The sequence below is a fragment of the Macaca mulatta genome, chromosome X (genome assembly GCF_049350105.2).
Source record: "Macaca mulatta isolate MMU2019108-1 chromosome X, T2T-MMU8v2.0, whole genome shotgun sequence".
In the NCBI taxonomy this organism is placed as follows: domain Eukaryota; kingdom Metazoa; phylum Chordata; class Mammalia; order Primates; family Cercopithecidae; genus Macaca; species Macaca mulatta.
The window spans coordinates 8,113,463-8,129,423 of record NC_133426.1 but is presented as its reverse complement, the minus strand read 5'-3'; the positions used below and the strand labels follow the sequence as shown (position 1 = coordinate 8,129,423).

The 15,961-nt window shown below is 37.9% G+C and overlaps 1 protein-coding gene across 2 annotated transcripts in view; it reads left to right on the top strand.

Moving 5' to 3' along the window:
- ANOS1 (anosmin 1) overlaps nucleotides 1-15,961 on the top strand; it is a 214,002-nt gene that overhangs the window by 144,455 nt on the left and 53,586 nt on the right. For both annotated transcript variants that reach the window (XM_015126912.3, XM_077988081.1), the window contains exons 4-6: nucleotides 1,008-1,230; nucleotides 9,644-9,828; nucleotides 12,251-12,380. In XM_015126912.3, coding sequence (XP_014982398.3) covers nucleotides 1,008-1,230; nucleotides 9,644-9,828; nucleotides 12,251-12,380 — 538 coding nt within the window. The remainder of the gene's footprint in view (nucleotides 1-1,007; nucleotides 1,231-9,643; nucleotides 9,829-12,250; nucleotides 12,381-15,961) is intronic.

Below are 15,961 nucleotides of genomic sequence, written 5' to 3'. Positions count from 1 at the left end.
TGGGCTCAACCAAAATGTCCTCAGCAAGATGCTGTTCAGACCCCAACTATGTCACAGATGACATAGGTGTGGGCTGATTTTTAAAGAAGATTCACATTCTTCTACTGCACAGCTCATTGACAATTCCATGTTAATCATAAAGGCTGGAAATTATTGAAATATGTTCAATTAGCAGGCTTAGACAACTGTGCTATATAATTCCAACAAATATGCTATCATTGTGAGAATTGTAAAGTTTTTTAGAGCTCCTGCTATTTTGATGAGTATTTATGATACATGAAAAAGTAGCCAGGTACAACGGCTCATGCCTGCAATCCCAGTGCTTTGGGAGGCTAAGGGTGGGAGGATTGCTTGAGGCCAGGACTTAATACCACCCTGGGCAACATAGAAAGACCTCATCTCTACAAAAAATAAAAATTAGCCAGGGATGGTGGTGTGTGTCTATAGTTCTAGTTACTTGGGAGGCAGAGGCAGGAGGATTGCCTGAGTTTGGGAGTTCAAGGCTGCAGTGAACTATGATTGCACCATTGTACTTCAGCCTGGGTGACGAAGTGAGACCTTAACTGTAAAAAAAAAAAAAAAAAAAAAAAAAACAGAGAGAGAAAGAAAAAAATTAAAGAGAGTGATGTGCTATACATGTAATGTATACAATCCAAAAAGGGCCCTCAAATTGTACTGAACAGGTTTGGTGACTATTTATAGTCAGTTTTTTTGACAAACATCTTTGACCAAGGTAGAATATATGATCTGTGAACGTGGGCGCATATACTTGGTGTGTGTCTGTTGCATGCAATATAAAATCATCACTTATGGATTATGTTCCTTTGAGAAATCAGCACAAAATGTGTCACTTTGGTAGGAGAAAAGAAAACAAATATATGCATTTTGTCAAATATTCAAGCAAAAGTTTGACAGGGAAAAAATGTGGAACTTCCTTTCAGATGTCTTGGAAATCAGACTTCATGTGTCTTTAATGGAATATTTTTTAAAATTCTTCTTTGTCTTAGCCTCTCTTCCCTAAGAAGAGCTACGAATGCTTGACCAGCTGTGAGTTCCTCAAATACATCCTGTTGGTAAAGCAGGGGGACTGCCCGGCTCCTGAGAAAGCCAGTGGATTTGCGGCCGCCTGTGTTGAAAGCTGCGAAGTTGACAATGAGTGCTCTGGGGTGAAGAAATGTTGTTCAAATGGGTGTGGACACACCTGCCAAGTACCCAAGACTCTGTACAAAGGTAAGGGGCAGCACTGGGGGTGTGAAGAGACATGCAGTGTCACATGTATCTGTGCCTAGGGAAGGGTGTCCATCGTAAGCGTGAAAAGTCTAAAAAACAAAATCTTAAGAAAATTTATTTTATACCACATACAGACATCTTAACATATTCACAGACCCATAGAGATCAACCATATTAACTCGACTTGGGGCAGAGCAAGTCATTCGTATTAATTCTGTTTAATTTGACAGATGTGATGGACAGCAACAATTCAGGAAGCTTTTTGTCTTTTTCTCCAGTCAGACTGATTCAAGTAAGCTCTACTAGGTACACTAGAATAAATCGAAATATGTAATGAAATAATTCTACAACTCAGCATTACGTAGAATTGGTGGGAACCCCGGGCTTGTTTTCCTGCAACTGGATGGTCCCATCTGGGGGTGACGGGAGACAGTGACAGATCATCAGGCATTGGGTTCTCATAAAGAGCCTGCATCCTAGATCCCTCACATGTGCAGTTCACAATAGGGTTCACGCTCCTATGAGAATCTAAAGCTGCTGATGATCTGACAGGAGGTTCGGGTGGTAATGTGAGTGATGAGGAGCGGCTGTAAATAGAGATGAAGCTTTGTCCACCCACCTACCACTTATCTCCTGCTGTGTGACCCAGTTCCTAACAGGCCACAGCCTGCTACCAGTCAGTGGCCCGGGAGCTGGGGACCCCTAATATAGAGTCAGTCAGCAGGCAGTATTCATTAAAGTACAGAGAGTAACAGATGTCTTTCTCTCTGTGTGTCTTTCACACACACATGCCAAATCCATATTGTTTCTAAATACCGGTACTTAAAAAAAATGTGTATAAAGCAGTATTCACCATCAATGCCAGTTTTGATTTATGTGCTGGCTGCCTGTTTTTGGAAGTCCATGTTACTCTAACACTCATAACAATTCACATCTCCCAGAAGTTAGGTATCTGTCCCATCTTCCTTTAGCTCCCACTTGGGAATACCTTCCTCTGAAATCTATGTAATTCAACCATTTATTTATCGTTGGAAACACGCCATAAGTACTATGTCTTACATTCAAAATAATCGCTGCTTTTCTCTTCTTACCAAGTGATGTTTCTTTAATAGTTTTAAAGTTTTATTGTGTTCATGCCTCTTATTTTAAACTACAGCAAGTCACTATTGCGAAATTTAAAACCATCTAATTTTTAAAGCCTCTGTTAATAGGAAATTTTATCTGTCATTAAAGATAATATGCTATGTATGAGTAGCATTCACCATAAAAATAGGATGCTTTTGGAATGGTCTTTTTAAACCCTTTTGTAAAACCTATAGTGTTTTAAAGAGATAATATAAATTAAAATATGCACTTTTATAAAAGGACTGAAGAGTTACTATGAATTTCAAATATGCCTGTTTCACTAGAGAATAAGCGGAATATTGTAGAAAGGGCCAGAATAAATGACTAATGATGCAGAGATACTTTCAATGTAAAACTACATTTAATGAAACCAGATGAACTTTTGTTAAAGTACTGAAGTCACTCTTCTACTACAAATTAGCTCTTAACTTAGATTTTTGTGGAGAGAGACAGAATCAATGGGAATCAACTACAAATAGAATAAACAGACTCTGTTGACCTGACAATGACTTTTGTGTAACGAAGGCAGTCTAGTTAATAGATTGTTATTTTGCAAAAAAAGACATATATGCAGGTAGATATTTTTTCTTGCTTTCTTCAGTAGTCCCTCAAGGAAGGCTGTCTTCATATCCTGGGAGCTTTGACAGTGCCTCTGAATATGTTAGTGTGTGTAAAAGGAGGGCAAATAGAGCCTGTAGCAACTCCTTCACCATCTTAGCTAATGAGCCATTTGAAGCCCCTTTTGGCATTCCCAACCTGGAGTCCAGCTGCTTCTTCACTCTCAGAAGAGGAGAGGGGGACTGATATACACAAGCCCCAGGGAAACAGTCCGTTCCAACCCATCCCTTGACTTTGCGAGGAGAAAACCATGTGCCCAGTCAGCGCACAAACCAGCCTGCAATCGTAGGATACTCATAATCACTGTCTTTCCTACCTCCAAGATGCCTTCTTATTGCCCCAAACAAACTAATGTGAAATAAGATTGCCTCCCTCTCTCTGTCTCTGCTAGGTCTGTGTAATTGTTTTCCTTAATAAGAGTGGGAGTCATGGTGGGTTGAGATTAACTAGTCCTTGGCTGTCCGTTCACAGCTGCTGAAACTGAGGTTGCAGCCTATGCCTAAGTGATTTGGTAGTAGGTAGCAGAAATAGATCTAATATCTGCTCCCACCTGGGCTAGCTCGCCTGTCATTTTTGTTTTGAATGTATGGAGCCCTAATGGAAACACTCACTGGGCATCGTTGTGTTATTATATAATAGGCTAACTAAGGCCTGGCACAGTGGCTCACCTCTTCAGTCCCAGCACTTTGGGAGGCTGAGGCAGGAGTTCAAGAGTAGCCTGGGCAAGATGGCAAGATATCCCCATCTCTACAAACATAATAAAATTAGCTAGGCATGGTGGCACGTGCCTGTGGTCATAGCTGCTCGGGAGGCTGAGGTGGGAGGATCATTTGAGCGCAGGAATTCGAGGTTACAATGAGCCATGATCATGTCACTGCACTCCAGTCTGGGCAACAGAGTGAGACCCTGTCCCAAAATGTATCTAAATCCATTATCTACCTACCTGTCTATCTAATAGGCCAAGTAAAAGATTTGTCAATATAGAATATTTTTAATCTAACAAAATCACTACTTTATGAATCATTTTAGACTAATTAATAACATGGGATTGTTACATTGTAGGGTTGAAGCATATAAAACTAGATACAGTGTGTGCTGTATAGAGAACCAAATTCTATGGGATAAATATTGAAAACCTGAAGTTCCTCATTCATTCATTATTTATGTATTAAAGTGTTGCATACTGCTGTTTGGAAATCCAAAATAACATTTTCTTAACATTTTCCCCAGTTTACCTTTACAAGGGGCTGCTGTCACTTGATTGGAGAAGTATTGACACATTTCAGTTAAATACACATTTATGGAGTGCCTACTATTTTCTGTCATCTATAATGGGCATTGGGGTACAAGGATCCATGTGACACTAACCCCCCACATGGTCCAGTAGGTTATTACTGAGATTGTCATGCTCACAATACTCTTTAAGTGGGCAAATTGTTTTTCTAACCTTTAAGTAAATGGACATTTACCAACCTCTGTATATGTTTCATTTTATTACTTATTGAATTAATTTTTTAAAATATTTTAAAATTATAAAAACCCATACATACATACTTTCTGTTTGGTCTGTTGTGTTTGTGGAAGGGAAGATAGAAAGTACTGATTTTATAGCTTCAAGAGCTTTTTATACTGGTCACTTGAGTTTTTAAAAGCGATGGGTGTCTTGAAAATATGATCAACAAAATTCCCTATTATATTTGAGCACTGCATTTGGGCTATGCTGTAAAAACTGCACTTAACTGATGCCTGGAAGTAAGTTAACCTTCATAGACTATAGTTTAAAACAAACAGCAGAGATCCTTTCTTTTACTTTTTAAATAAAATTATTAGCATCAAAATAGAAGGCTTGGAAATAGTAACATGATTGGAGATGCCTGCTGGTGCTAGTTCTATGAAATGCAATTCTTCATAGAGCTGTAGAAACTTTAAAAGGCTTATCTTCTACAGGTAGAACACAAATGAGTGCATTTGGGGGCACTTCCTTTTTCCTTTCTATAGTACGTCTATTTTATGGCTTGGTGAGACAATCTTTCCTCCAGAGAGTGATACATTTTACTGTTTTGTTGCCAAATCCCACTGCCTCTCTTGGCTTCCAACTGTAGCAAAAATGGTTTGGGCAGGGAGAAAGAAAAGTTAAAAAATTTTACAAACCTAAAGATTCAGACTAATTTGTGACCTATAGTTTCCCTTTGCCGTGGATAAACCAAGAATTAATTGTACGTCAATCGGTTTCTTTTCAAAAAGACCCGATCGCAGAGTTGATTTAGTATTTCCATAAATAATTAATATATACAATATTTAAACTTCAGACCTCTGGAAATAGATTTATACAACTTCTCACAAATAAATTTTCAACATTTTGCATCCAGTAGCCAGCCCAATGCCTTAATGTGATGTAAATACAAATTCTAGAGTTCTAATTACCTTTATGAGAGATATCAAGTAGTGATTAAATCACTAGAACAATACATCTTGCTACATTTTTATGTCATTTAGATACATGATAAAAATTAATAGTAATAATAAAATCTCACAATGAGTATGCAATTGTAGATTGCTTATCCTAATTGATTTTTCTATCCATAGATTTTCAACATTTTTAAAAAGCATTGGGTTTTTGTTCTTTTGATTTCAGCAGACTATTTCTTGCATTTTAAAGAAAAAAAGTGTATGTCACATATTGCAGGGTGCCATATGATAATGTTTGCTAATTTTTCAACAGAATCATTTAGATTTCAGATGACTAATTTGTTCAAAAATAATTTTAAAGAGAAAAATGCTAATCATTTACATAATAGAAAACACATTGAGAAGAGATCCAGTCTACACATCTGGTTATGCAGTTGGGATGCTGGTTCAGCCAGTGAGGACTGTGCGCACCGGCAGTGAGGGCTGGAGGTCTTGAGCGGGGCTGAGCCCCATCTGCACACAATTACAGTAGAGTGCTGGAGTTACTTCCAATCAAAGGAGCCAACTGACTTTAATGGAAAGCAGATGGACCATTTCTTAACATGCAAATTGCAGGGTCATGCTTCATCATAATTAAAGAGATTTTTAAATGAAGAAATTTGAACTGACACCACCCTGATGCTCATTACATTTGATTAAGGCTGTTGGTCCTTGAATGCTACTCAAGATTAAAACCTTACAGAGAGGGGACTGGGTTGCTTGGATTGGCTTCTGGTGAGTTCAGGTTACTTAGGAGGCTATTTACTGTAGCTGTAGTTACTCCAAAAGATTATACACTGGAAAGCCAAAGAAAAAGGTAGATTTAGAAGTCTCGGAGAATGCGCTCTATGGGTTTGAAGAATTAGTCATCATTTTTTTTTTACTATGCACCAAGGAATCAAGTAAATCATGAAATGTCCTCTGCGACTGCTCTCTCTTGCCTTATCCCCTTCGGTAGAACTATTTGTCTGGCATACGCAGGCCAGCCTTCAATGCAAGAATGATACTAAATGATCACCTTGTTGAGATTGTTTTTTCATCACTCTGAACAAATTTTTGTGACTTTTTACTTGACACAAAACATACAGAGCTGCTTCTATTAAAATCAATTAACTTTGGAATTTCTATCCCATCAGGAATTGGTCTTTTTTTTTTTTTCTTTTTAATGGGAAAGTCCTATGGTCAATGTAATAAAAAGTTCTATCTTGTAAACGTTTTGGCATTGCTTTATTTTCTGGTATTTACCTTTTTAAAAAACAGAGTGAATGTTCATGTGAGTAATAAACCCATGCTGGAAAAGAGATGTGAGTTGCTTGAAACAATGTATGATAAAGATGGCAGTACAGAATATCTATGATAAATCTTCACCCTGCCCTAGGTGACTTTCAAGCAGAGTAGGGATTACCATTGTTGCTATGGTTTGCATAAATGTTGCCCTAGTCTCTTATTTCCACAGATATATTCTTGAGTGAAGAATAAGAAAGTGGGTTTGGCTATTCATTCAGCAAACATTGACTGTTCATTGAATATTTGCTATTGCAGAATGTTCTCTTCTGGGACATTGTGAGGTGCGGGAATGAAGGAGACATGGTTTTTGACCTCTGGGGGCTGTGGCTCAATGGGAAGACAGGCATCATTAAATGAGTTTGCTGCAGCAAGAGGCAGTTAAATGCATGTCTTGACAGTTACAGGCTCAACATTGAAGGGGGGCAAAATAATAAAGCCTTTATTTCCAATTGGGAGGTTTAGGGGAAGTGTCACAGAGGGATGGCATTTGGTCCGAGCCTGGAAGTATTCAAGGGTCTACAGTTAGAAAACAGAAGGCAAGACATTTCAGAGTGAAAAATAATAATAAAATAAACAGGCCATGGTATTATTAAGTACCTGGCAGTGTGTTTGTAGGAAAGCTGGGCTTAAAGATAATATCTGTGACAAAAACTAAAGATGTACCAGGAGATAGACTGACAAATAAATGGTAGCCATTATGAAGAAGGATGCCTTGAGGGGGATGCCAATAAGTTTCCCTTCATTCTAGAGAAAATGGGATGCAATTAAAGAGTTTGGGAAGCTGAAGGAGAGAACTTCGCTTCTACTTTAGAAAAATAACCACAAAGTACCAATAAGGGGACATTAGAAAAAGAGATTGAGATTCAGGGAAATAGGTTGAAAGGTCGGAACAAGGAAGGGAGTAAAGTCAGGTGGCCATCATGGAGACAGAATGATTTGATAATTCTTGAAAATGTACTAAGCAGTAAGACAACTAAATGTTGTTAGCTGCAAGAACAAATCAAAAAGGTTCTAAGATCCCTTAGACATCCTAAAGAATAAAGTTGTCATAAAGGTAGATATCGCAGGAGAAGGGACATATCTAGGACAGAGAAATTCAGCAGGCAGGTGGAAAAGATGGTCTGCAGCTTAGCCAGGGATTAGAGATAGACTGGAAAAACATTTGCTTAGCAGCAATATGCTAATCATCCAAGTCAAGGTACCCCCATTGCTATGGTTATGCACTGAGATGAAAAGTTTATGATACAAGCTTGAAATAAATGCATGTCTGGCAGAACAGGAGTCAAAGACTGACTTGGTGAAGTTCCAGATCCACCAGGAAAGCTGAGCATCTTAGAATAAGAATGTCCAAGGGATTTGCATATCTGTCAAAACCACCTCTTTTCTCTATCTCTCTATGTGGCCTTTTCTAATATGAAATGTAGAAGGAAGCAGATAATTCAGAGAGAAACCTGAGATCAGATTGTAGCCCCAGGCAACTAATTTAGTCTTCCTTAGACACAATTATCTCCTATTCAACATGTAGATAATTAACCCTTTACCCACTTCAGAAACTCACAGTAAGGATTAGGTGAGACAAATTTATTGTAAACTAGAGGTCACTCCTCAGCCATGACCCACCAGTAATAAAGGAGACTGCAATAGGTACAGTCAACATTTTCTCCAGAAAGTAGTTTTTTTTAGATTAATGACTTTTGACCATATATAAATATGCTTTAAAAAATTATTCAATTCCATCCATCCAAATCTTTGATGACTTTAAAATTTTCTTAAACAAGACTTACCACGAATTAAGATCAAAATGAAATAGGAGTTGAAATTCAAGCATGTCAACATGCATCAAACCTTATTTGCATTTGGTGTTTGCACATTTTCCAGTTTCTTCTGTGTTTAAACTTACAAAATGGAAGAAGAAATAGAGCATTCTTAACTAGCGTTTGAAATGAGTTTTCAATGCTTTCAGCAAATTGTGGACAGAAAATGATATTAATGGTAATTGGTGTTCTTGGTGTTGATGGCATTCACCATCATGGAGCCATAGATTCTGTTTCCTTCAGTTAGTTTTGCATATTCTATTAGTATTACAAATTTCTTTACAAATTCCCTTTTTGAAATGCCTGCTATTTTGAACTGTGGTTCTTCAATATATCAGTTGCCAGACAACTTGCATGTACAGAAGGCGAGAAACAAATCAGAATGATTAACTACTTTAAAATGAAACACCTGTGAGAAACTTTTGAAGCAGCGCACTCACTCATGCCAAAACCAAACATAATAAATTCATTATTTTCCAATGTTAAGCCATTAAGTCTATAGGGGAGTGCTTGAGCAATCGATTGGGGAATCCAAAAGACTTGAACTTTGGAAATCACTCTTAGGAGATTTCACATGAAGAGATTTTGCTTTGCAGTGTTTTCCTTAAATGGAAAACTCCTTAAGAAAGAAGGAAGATCAAATCTGGAAACCGTGTTATAATGACGTTAGAACATGTCAATAGACACAGAGCATGATAAAAAATGGGAAAATGACTTGAAACTCTTTATAATGATCTCCTAGTGTGAATTCCATGTTAACCTCAAGTGAAACAACCTTGTAACATGATTTATTCACAAGAATGCACATAAAATGATTGCTCTAGAGATTACTAGGGAATAAGCCACTTGTTCAGAATCAGGAATCAATTTAGACTGTCTTATTAAAAACAAAACAAAACAAAACAAGGCAAGTTAAAAGAAAAAGGAGCAAATAGCTGAACTGATGAACTGAGTGTCAGAAGACTTCAGATGTGAAACCCTGTATGGAGAGGCCACTTTTGTGAAAGGAAATCTCAGCTGTCATCAGTTCAGATTCATCTCTTCCATATTTGTTCTTCCTCAACTTTTACTTCAATTTGAGTCACACGCAGATTGTTTTAATTGATACGGTCCTATTTCAGGTGTCCCCCTGAAGCCCAGAAAAGAGTTACGATTTACAGAACTGCAGTCTGGACAGCTGGAGGTTAAGTGGTCCTCGAAATTCAATATTTCTATTGAGCCTGTGATCTACGTGGTACAAAGAAGATGGAATTACGGAATCCATCCTAGCGAAGATGATGCCACTCATTGGCAGACAGTGGCCCAGGTAAGAACCTCATATAGACTTTGATTTTCATCCTGGAGGTAGTGTCTGCTACATACATATGCACATACAATTAATTTGCTATGCCTCAAAATAGCTTGACTACAGAAATTACTTACTCAGATATGAAATGAACATCATAGGGGTCTTCTAAAGAGAGGATGAGGTTCATAGATACAAACAAATGTGCTCAGAAACTGGACCATTGGCTTAATTTGTTCAAATACACATGGAAGGGTGTTAATTTTATAACCTGATTATTCACATGTATTTTCTCCAAGAACTACATTTTCTTCGGCTAAACTCAAAGCCAACTAGAGTAGGGGAAATGCAACATTATGAGGACTAATTTGACATTTAACAATCTAAATGCCTTCTCTTCTGTTTCTCCTGCATTTACACCTTTATTCCACCCACAGACTTTAGGAGCATGGGATAAGATTTGTATCACAAAATTACTTAGTGGGACATAGCCAGCAGCCCATAAATCTTCACTAAGTGCTTTCTTCTTTGTCTTAGTCAACTTAAAAACTGATACACCACCTGCATGGCAACACTCCCAGAGAGTGCTTCCTCCTCTTCTGTCTTGTTGATGAGAAAAGCAAAATATTTTCTTTCTTTTTAAGAGCTGTTAAATCCACTACCAGCTGCAACCACCCCCCAACACAAAAAAAGACCCTACATGGATATAAAAAGTAACAGATTCTGAATGTGAATATGAAACTGTTTCATGCCTTTAGACAACTAAAACGCCTTCTCCACATCTATGTCTATAGGAAAAAAATCTCACCTTATGTTGATTAGATCATTTTTTCCAAGGACTAGATTCCTATTTTTTTTTTTTCAGTAAATGTAAAATAAATGTCAATATTTAGGTGTTTGGAAGAAGAATATCTTCTGAATAGCAGTATCTCAAAGGGGTTAAGCACTAAAATAAAACAATGTAAAGACCCCAAAATAAATAAGAAGTTTGATGTAAAAATACAACATTAAATTAGAAAAAAAGAAAACAAAAAACTGAGCAAATAAATTTAGTAATTCTATTCTATACCTATATTTTATATAAAAAAAAATTTGCTTCAGTAAAACATAAAGCTACTCAGAATACAGCCTGAAATTCCATTTGATTTACACGGCATGCTTTCATAAATCATGGCACAGATTCGTTTGTAATTTTTCCAAATTACATAAAGATTTATGAAAGTAACTGACAATAATATCATCTCTTTTATCTCCAAAAGATTTTTGGAAAGTGAAAAGCTATTTTATTATTGTTGTTGGTATTATTTTTTCCTGTTAATGCTACATGTAATACTTCCTTCTCTGCTAAACGCTGTGGATACCACGCTGACTTTAAGCTTTTTAAATTCACAGCTGAAACTCTAAATGACAAAGGTGAAAGTGTTTTCTCAAAGTCTGCCAAATCAGGTAGAAAGCCACATGTAAGAGTTCATATTCTTCCTTTGATCTCAGAAATGTTCAGCTTCTTGTAGATATTGATGTAAACATGACAGTCATTTTCACATTAAGTTATTTTAAGCTGAGGTTATTATAACCTCAGTTATTATAAACTGAAGTTTGGGAGTGTTCAAATCCAATCCTGTTTCCTTAGTTTCATCCACAGATCCAAGTTGAGTTTGGCACCTGATATAGATGAGGGCATAGACCGTAGATGGTTATTTCTTGGAATTCAGGGCAAAGGTTTTCCAATCTACCAATAGAAACAAAACACAGAGCATTGTTGAAAGCAGATATGTAGTATGAAGACTGTCAAAGTTATTTGACATCTTAAAATTGTAGCACTAGAGACAGCAAAACCTTCTGGTCTTCCTCAGTGTCTATTTTTTTCCTTTTGGGCATTTTATTGAACAAATATATGCTAACACATCTCGCCCTTTTAGATCAGGAGTGGTTCTTCGTAGATGTTATGTGATTTACTCCAGAGATTTTTAAACAGTGGCTTGGGTTATAATTTACTTCCAGAAATTGCTAGTGGGTTGCATGTGAGTTGTTATACCTATTTTACTGTTACATTTGGCATGTGAGTTAAAAAGAAATTTTCTTTCTATAATCTGAAAATGACTTCATCTTCTTGCTGTAATGTAACAATTACTACACATCAATATTCTCTATTGATTGAATATCTCAAATGCTGTAATTAGTCACCAGATTTTAAAATAGCCCAAGCTCTTGTCATAATGTTTTGACTTCAAGAGATGTTTAATTCTTTGGGGTGAAATATCAGTGGTTCCTTGTTCCCTGACAGCTCTCTTCCTAACTGGGCATGAGAAGCCCCTCTTATCAGGAGGAAGATAGACTGAGTTGCATTGGCTGATGGGTTAGTGTATTTTTTAAAACAGATCCAACCAACATATTGGAATAAAAAAATGACATGTTTCCTGTGCTCTGTGACATGTCCCTTCAGACCACAGATGAGCGAGTTCAACTGACTGACATAAGACCCAGCCGATGGTACCAGTTTCGAGTGGCTGCTGTGAATGTGCATGGAACTCGAGGCTTCACTGCCCCCAGCAAACACTTCCGTTCTTCCAAAGGTCAGCCCTCCTTTTCTTCCCAGACACAGAATACTATCCTTGCTCCCAGGCACACATGGAATGCAGATTCACTGTCTCTATGTTCATATTTATAGTTAGTCAACAGGTGGCTTTGCTGTTTTAGAGAACGGGACCAGATGTGTTTGAAGGTACCATGTACATTTATGGTTAAGGACAAAATTGGAATTTTACCTGCAGTATCTCATAGAAGATAACATAAGGGAGTTTTTTTAAACTTTGAAGTGGCAAGGGGTTTTCATTATCAACATCTGTTGAGTTTTTGCTTTAAGATATTCTGTATCGAGCACCATTCAATTGATTTTCAAAGAGAAACACTGTGTTGGAACCGAACTGTCGATTCCCTCCTGGGCAGGGGTCGCCGCGAAGGATCACCGACACGAGATTCACAGCAGAGAGTTATTTATTACTAGCGCGCTAGGGTCCCAAGCTCTAAGTTGGCCCTGGGACCCCGACTGCTTGTTACAGGCTGTTTATATAGGCAAACACAAGTTCAAACACAGCTTAGGGCGCGAAATTCAAACAAAGCTTTAGGCGCGTGGTAATTGGGTCTGTCTATGGCCTGAGCAAGGTGTCTTGTTCTAATTGGTTAGAGCAGGACCTTATGAGGTTTTTTTCCTGGAGTTGTTGATTCCGGGAACTTCGAGGCAGGGTGGGACCCCCGGAATTGGCAGGGTGGGACCCCATGAGGTTGTTTCCTGGAATTGGCAGGGTGGGACCCTATCAGGGTGGGACCCTATCGAGGCAGGGTGGGACCCTATCCAGAGCCACCTGGTGTTAATTTTTTTAAGTTCTTTTTTTATGAGGCCTAGTTTCTAAGTTTTATGCGGCCTAGTTTCAACTGAATTTTAGCTATTCTAGACAAAATAGCCTTTCTTGAAATGATTGTTAAGTTGAAAGTGAATTTGACTCCTACCTTTGCTTCATAACATCTAGAATTTAAACCCCGCCTGAGTCATTTAATCATTGCTATAATTTTGTTCAGTTCTGACTGCATCAATATTTTAAAACCTCTGTGGAATCAGATGAACAGTATGCTACATTCGTGGTTGATCTGTGATGGTTGAAGGACATAATTTGACCAGCTATTAATAATATCTTCAGGTTTATTTTTCTAGTTGTGTCCATATGGCTGTGTACCTTCCAAATTAATTAGACATCTGCTTCACTAATTATAAGGATCTGGTTTCATAAATACAGATTAGTTACATTGTTCTCTTACTAATCACAAGTTATCTTCTTACACAGAAGCTAATTTAAATTTATTTTATTTTAAATAAATTTATTTATTATGACATTAATGAATAATGTAACCCTTTACATTTAAAAGCCTCTTTTAAAAAAAAAAAAAAAAAAGGTATTTTTTTTTTCTCCCCAGGGAGGCAAATTCATGAACTAAACAAACTTTAAAGTGAAATTGTAAATAAAGACATCAAACCTTGTCTTAAGACTCTGTCTCCAACTGATTTGAAAAATTAGAGAGGCAAGTGAAATAAATAATTAATTGTGGGTTAGGAGGTGTAGTGATCAATAAAAAGCCTCAGAATGCTTCACCTTGAGTTTCATGGTTCAAATGTGATCCAGACATGTTCTGGTCAAAATGTGTTACCATCTGTTCAGTTGCCTGCAGGATTTGGGCTGGTGCTCTGTGAATAAGACTGCAAAATCAGACATTAGACAGAAGTGGTTCTCAGCCTCTAGAGACAGATGCTGAATTAATTTCCTGTAAGAGTTGCAGTGGCACCTCCTGCCTAGTGGAGGTGAGCAAGGTAGTTTTGCTCCCATGATTGTTACAGAGCCTTGCTATCACAAGATCCTCAGGATCTGGAGAGAGATCCTTTGGCAGCCCCAGGGTCATGAGGGTGCTAACTGAAAGTAGGAAGGCCAAGCTGTCCTGACACTTCCTAATATATCGGAGCAACTTAATAATCTAGAATGGAAGCTGCATCTCCCAAATTTAAGTGGACTTTTATTGAATGAAAATGCAACTATTGCAGTTTTCATTAAAATGTTGTTCTGTCACTGTTACAAATACACCCAAAATTCACACTTCCATATGTCTTATTGTGAGGAGCATCCCAAACTTTAGTTCTTGCAATTTTACAAACCAAAAATGTCTGTACAGAATTTGTGGAAGATTCCATTATATTTTCAGTGAAGATGAGTCCCAGAATGACGGGAGTTTAACATATCAGCCAAAAGGCGGTAGACATTCCTTCTATGACATCTCTAAAGCAGACTTAATCACTAACAAGGTGGGACATCTTTCCACACTTTTCTCATTCTCACCAAATGTTGAAAAGAGACTCACTGGGAAAAATGTTTTAAAGAACTTCATTGAAACATGATTTCTATGCCATAAAAATCACTTATTTTAAGTGTACAGTTAAATAATTTTTCGTATTTACTGAGTTGTACAACCATCACCATCATCTAGTTTTAGAATGAGCCCATCACCCCAGTAAAATCCTTCATGACTTACAGGGAAAATGTAAAGATAGAAATAAAGTTAATTCTGTGTCTTTTGCCTCTTTTATTACCCATTTATCTGAACTGCAGTCCTATAGAGTGGGAGTATCCTGCAGCTTGGTACTTAATCTATTCCTTAGAAAAGCCTATTTGGGAAAAAAAAAAAAAAAAGGCCAAAAGTATAGCAGTCACAGTGATCGATAAATGATTACTCTCTTTCTGGAAATACAAGCATCCCCAAGGAAATTAAGGACTTTCCCCTTAAGCACTGTTTCTCTCAATAACCTCCATTTGAGTAATCGGCAATGCTGCTCTTGCAGCAGTTTGTGGCAAAAGAGGCCTGCAGTCATTCTCGATTCTAAACATTTTCTGCAAGCTACTGCAAATCCTCAGATCTGCCTTGATTCACCTTTCCCTGTGTTTCCCCTAATCAGCTCAGTTCTGTCTTTAACTGGGAATTGTATTGGCTTCCCAATCACATCCCCACTTCTGCCTCCTGGCTTCTGCCTTAAGGCTTCTGGAGTCCTGTTTACGGATCCTGGCCCCTCATTCCTGCTTTCGGATCCCCACTTCCGGATCCTCACTTCCGGATCCTGGGTTTCACACCCTGGCCTGTCATCCCGGCTTCCCGATTTCTACTTCTGGATCCCCTCCTTTTTAGTGTTCTCTCAACACAGCAACCTGAGTGATCCTACTAAAATCTGAGCCACTTCCCGTCAGTTTTTTGCTCAACGTGTCCAAGCAGCTTCCCCCACCTGACTCAGAGTAGAAGCCATGTTCTTTACAATGGATTTTAAGAGCCAGTTGACCCCCCTTTCTCCTTCCTCTTAGACTTCATCGCTACCCTCCCTGTTTTCCTGCTCAACCCGCTAGGCTCTTCTGTGTTCTCTGAATACTATATTCTTTCCCTTGCTTCAGGATATTGGCATTTACCTGGTCCTGGACTGGGGAAATGTTCTTCCTTCAGATTGTTGAAAAGCTGGCTGGCTCACCTCCTTTATACAAGTATCTCTTTTCCAGCAAAACCGTCTTTAGCCATGCTACTCATATGTATAAACAAACAAGCAAACAGATCCATGTCGTCCATGTTGTAT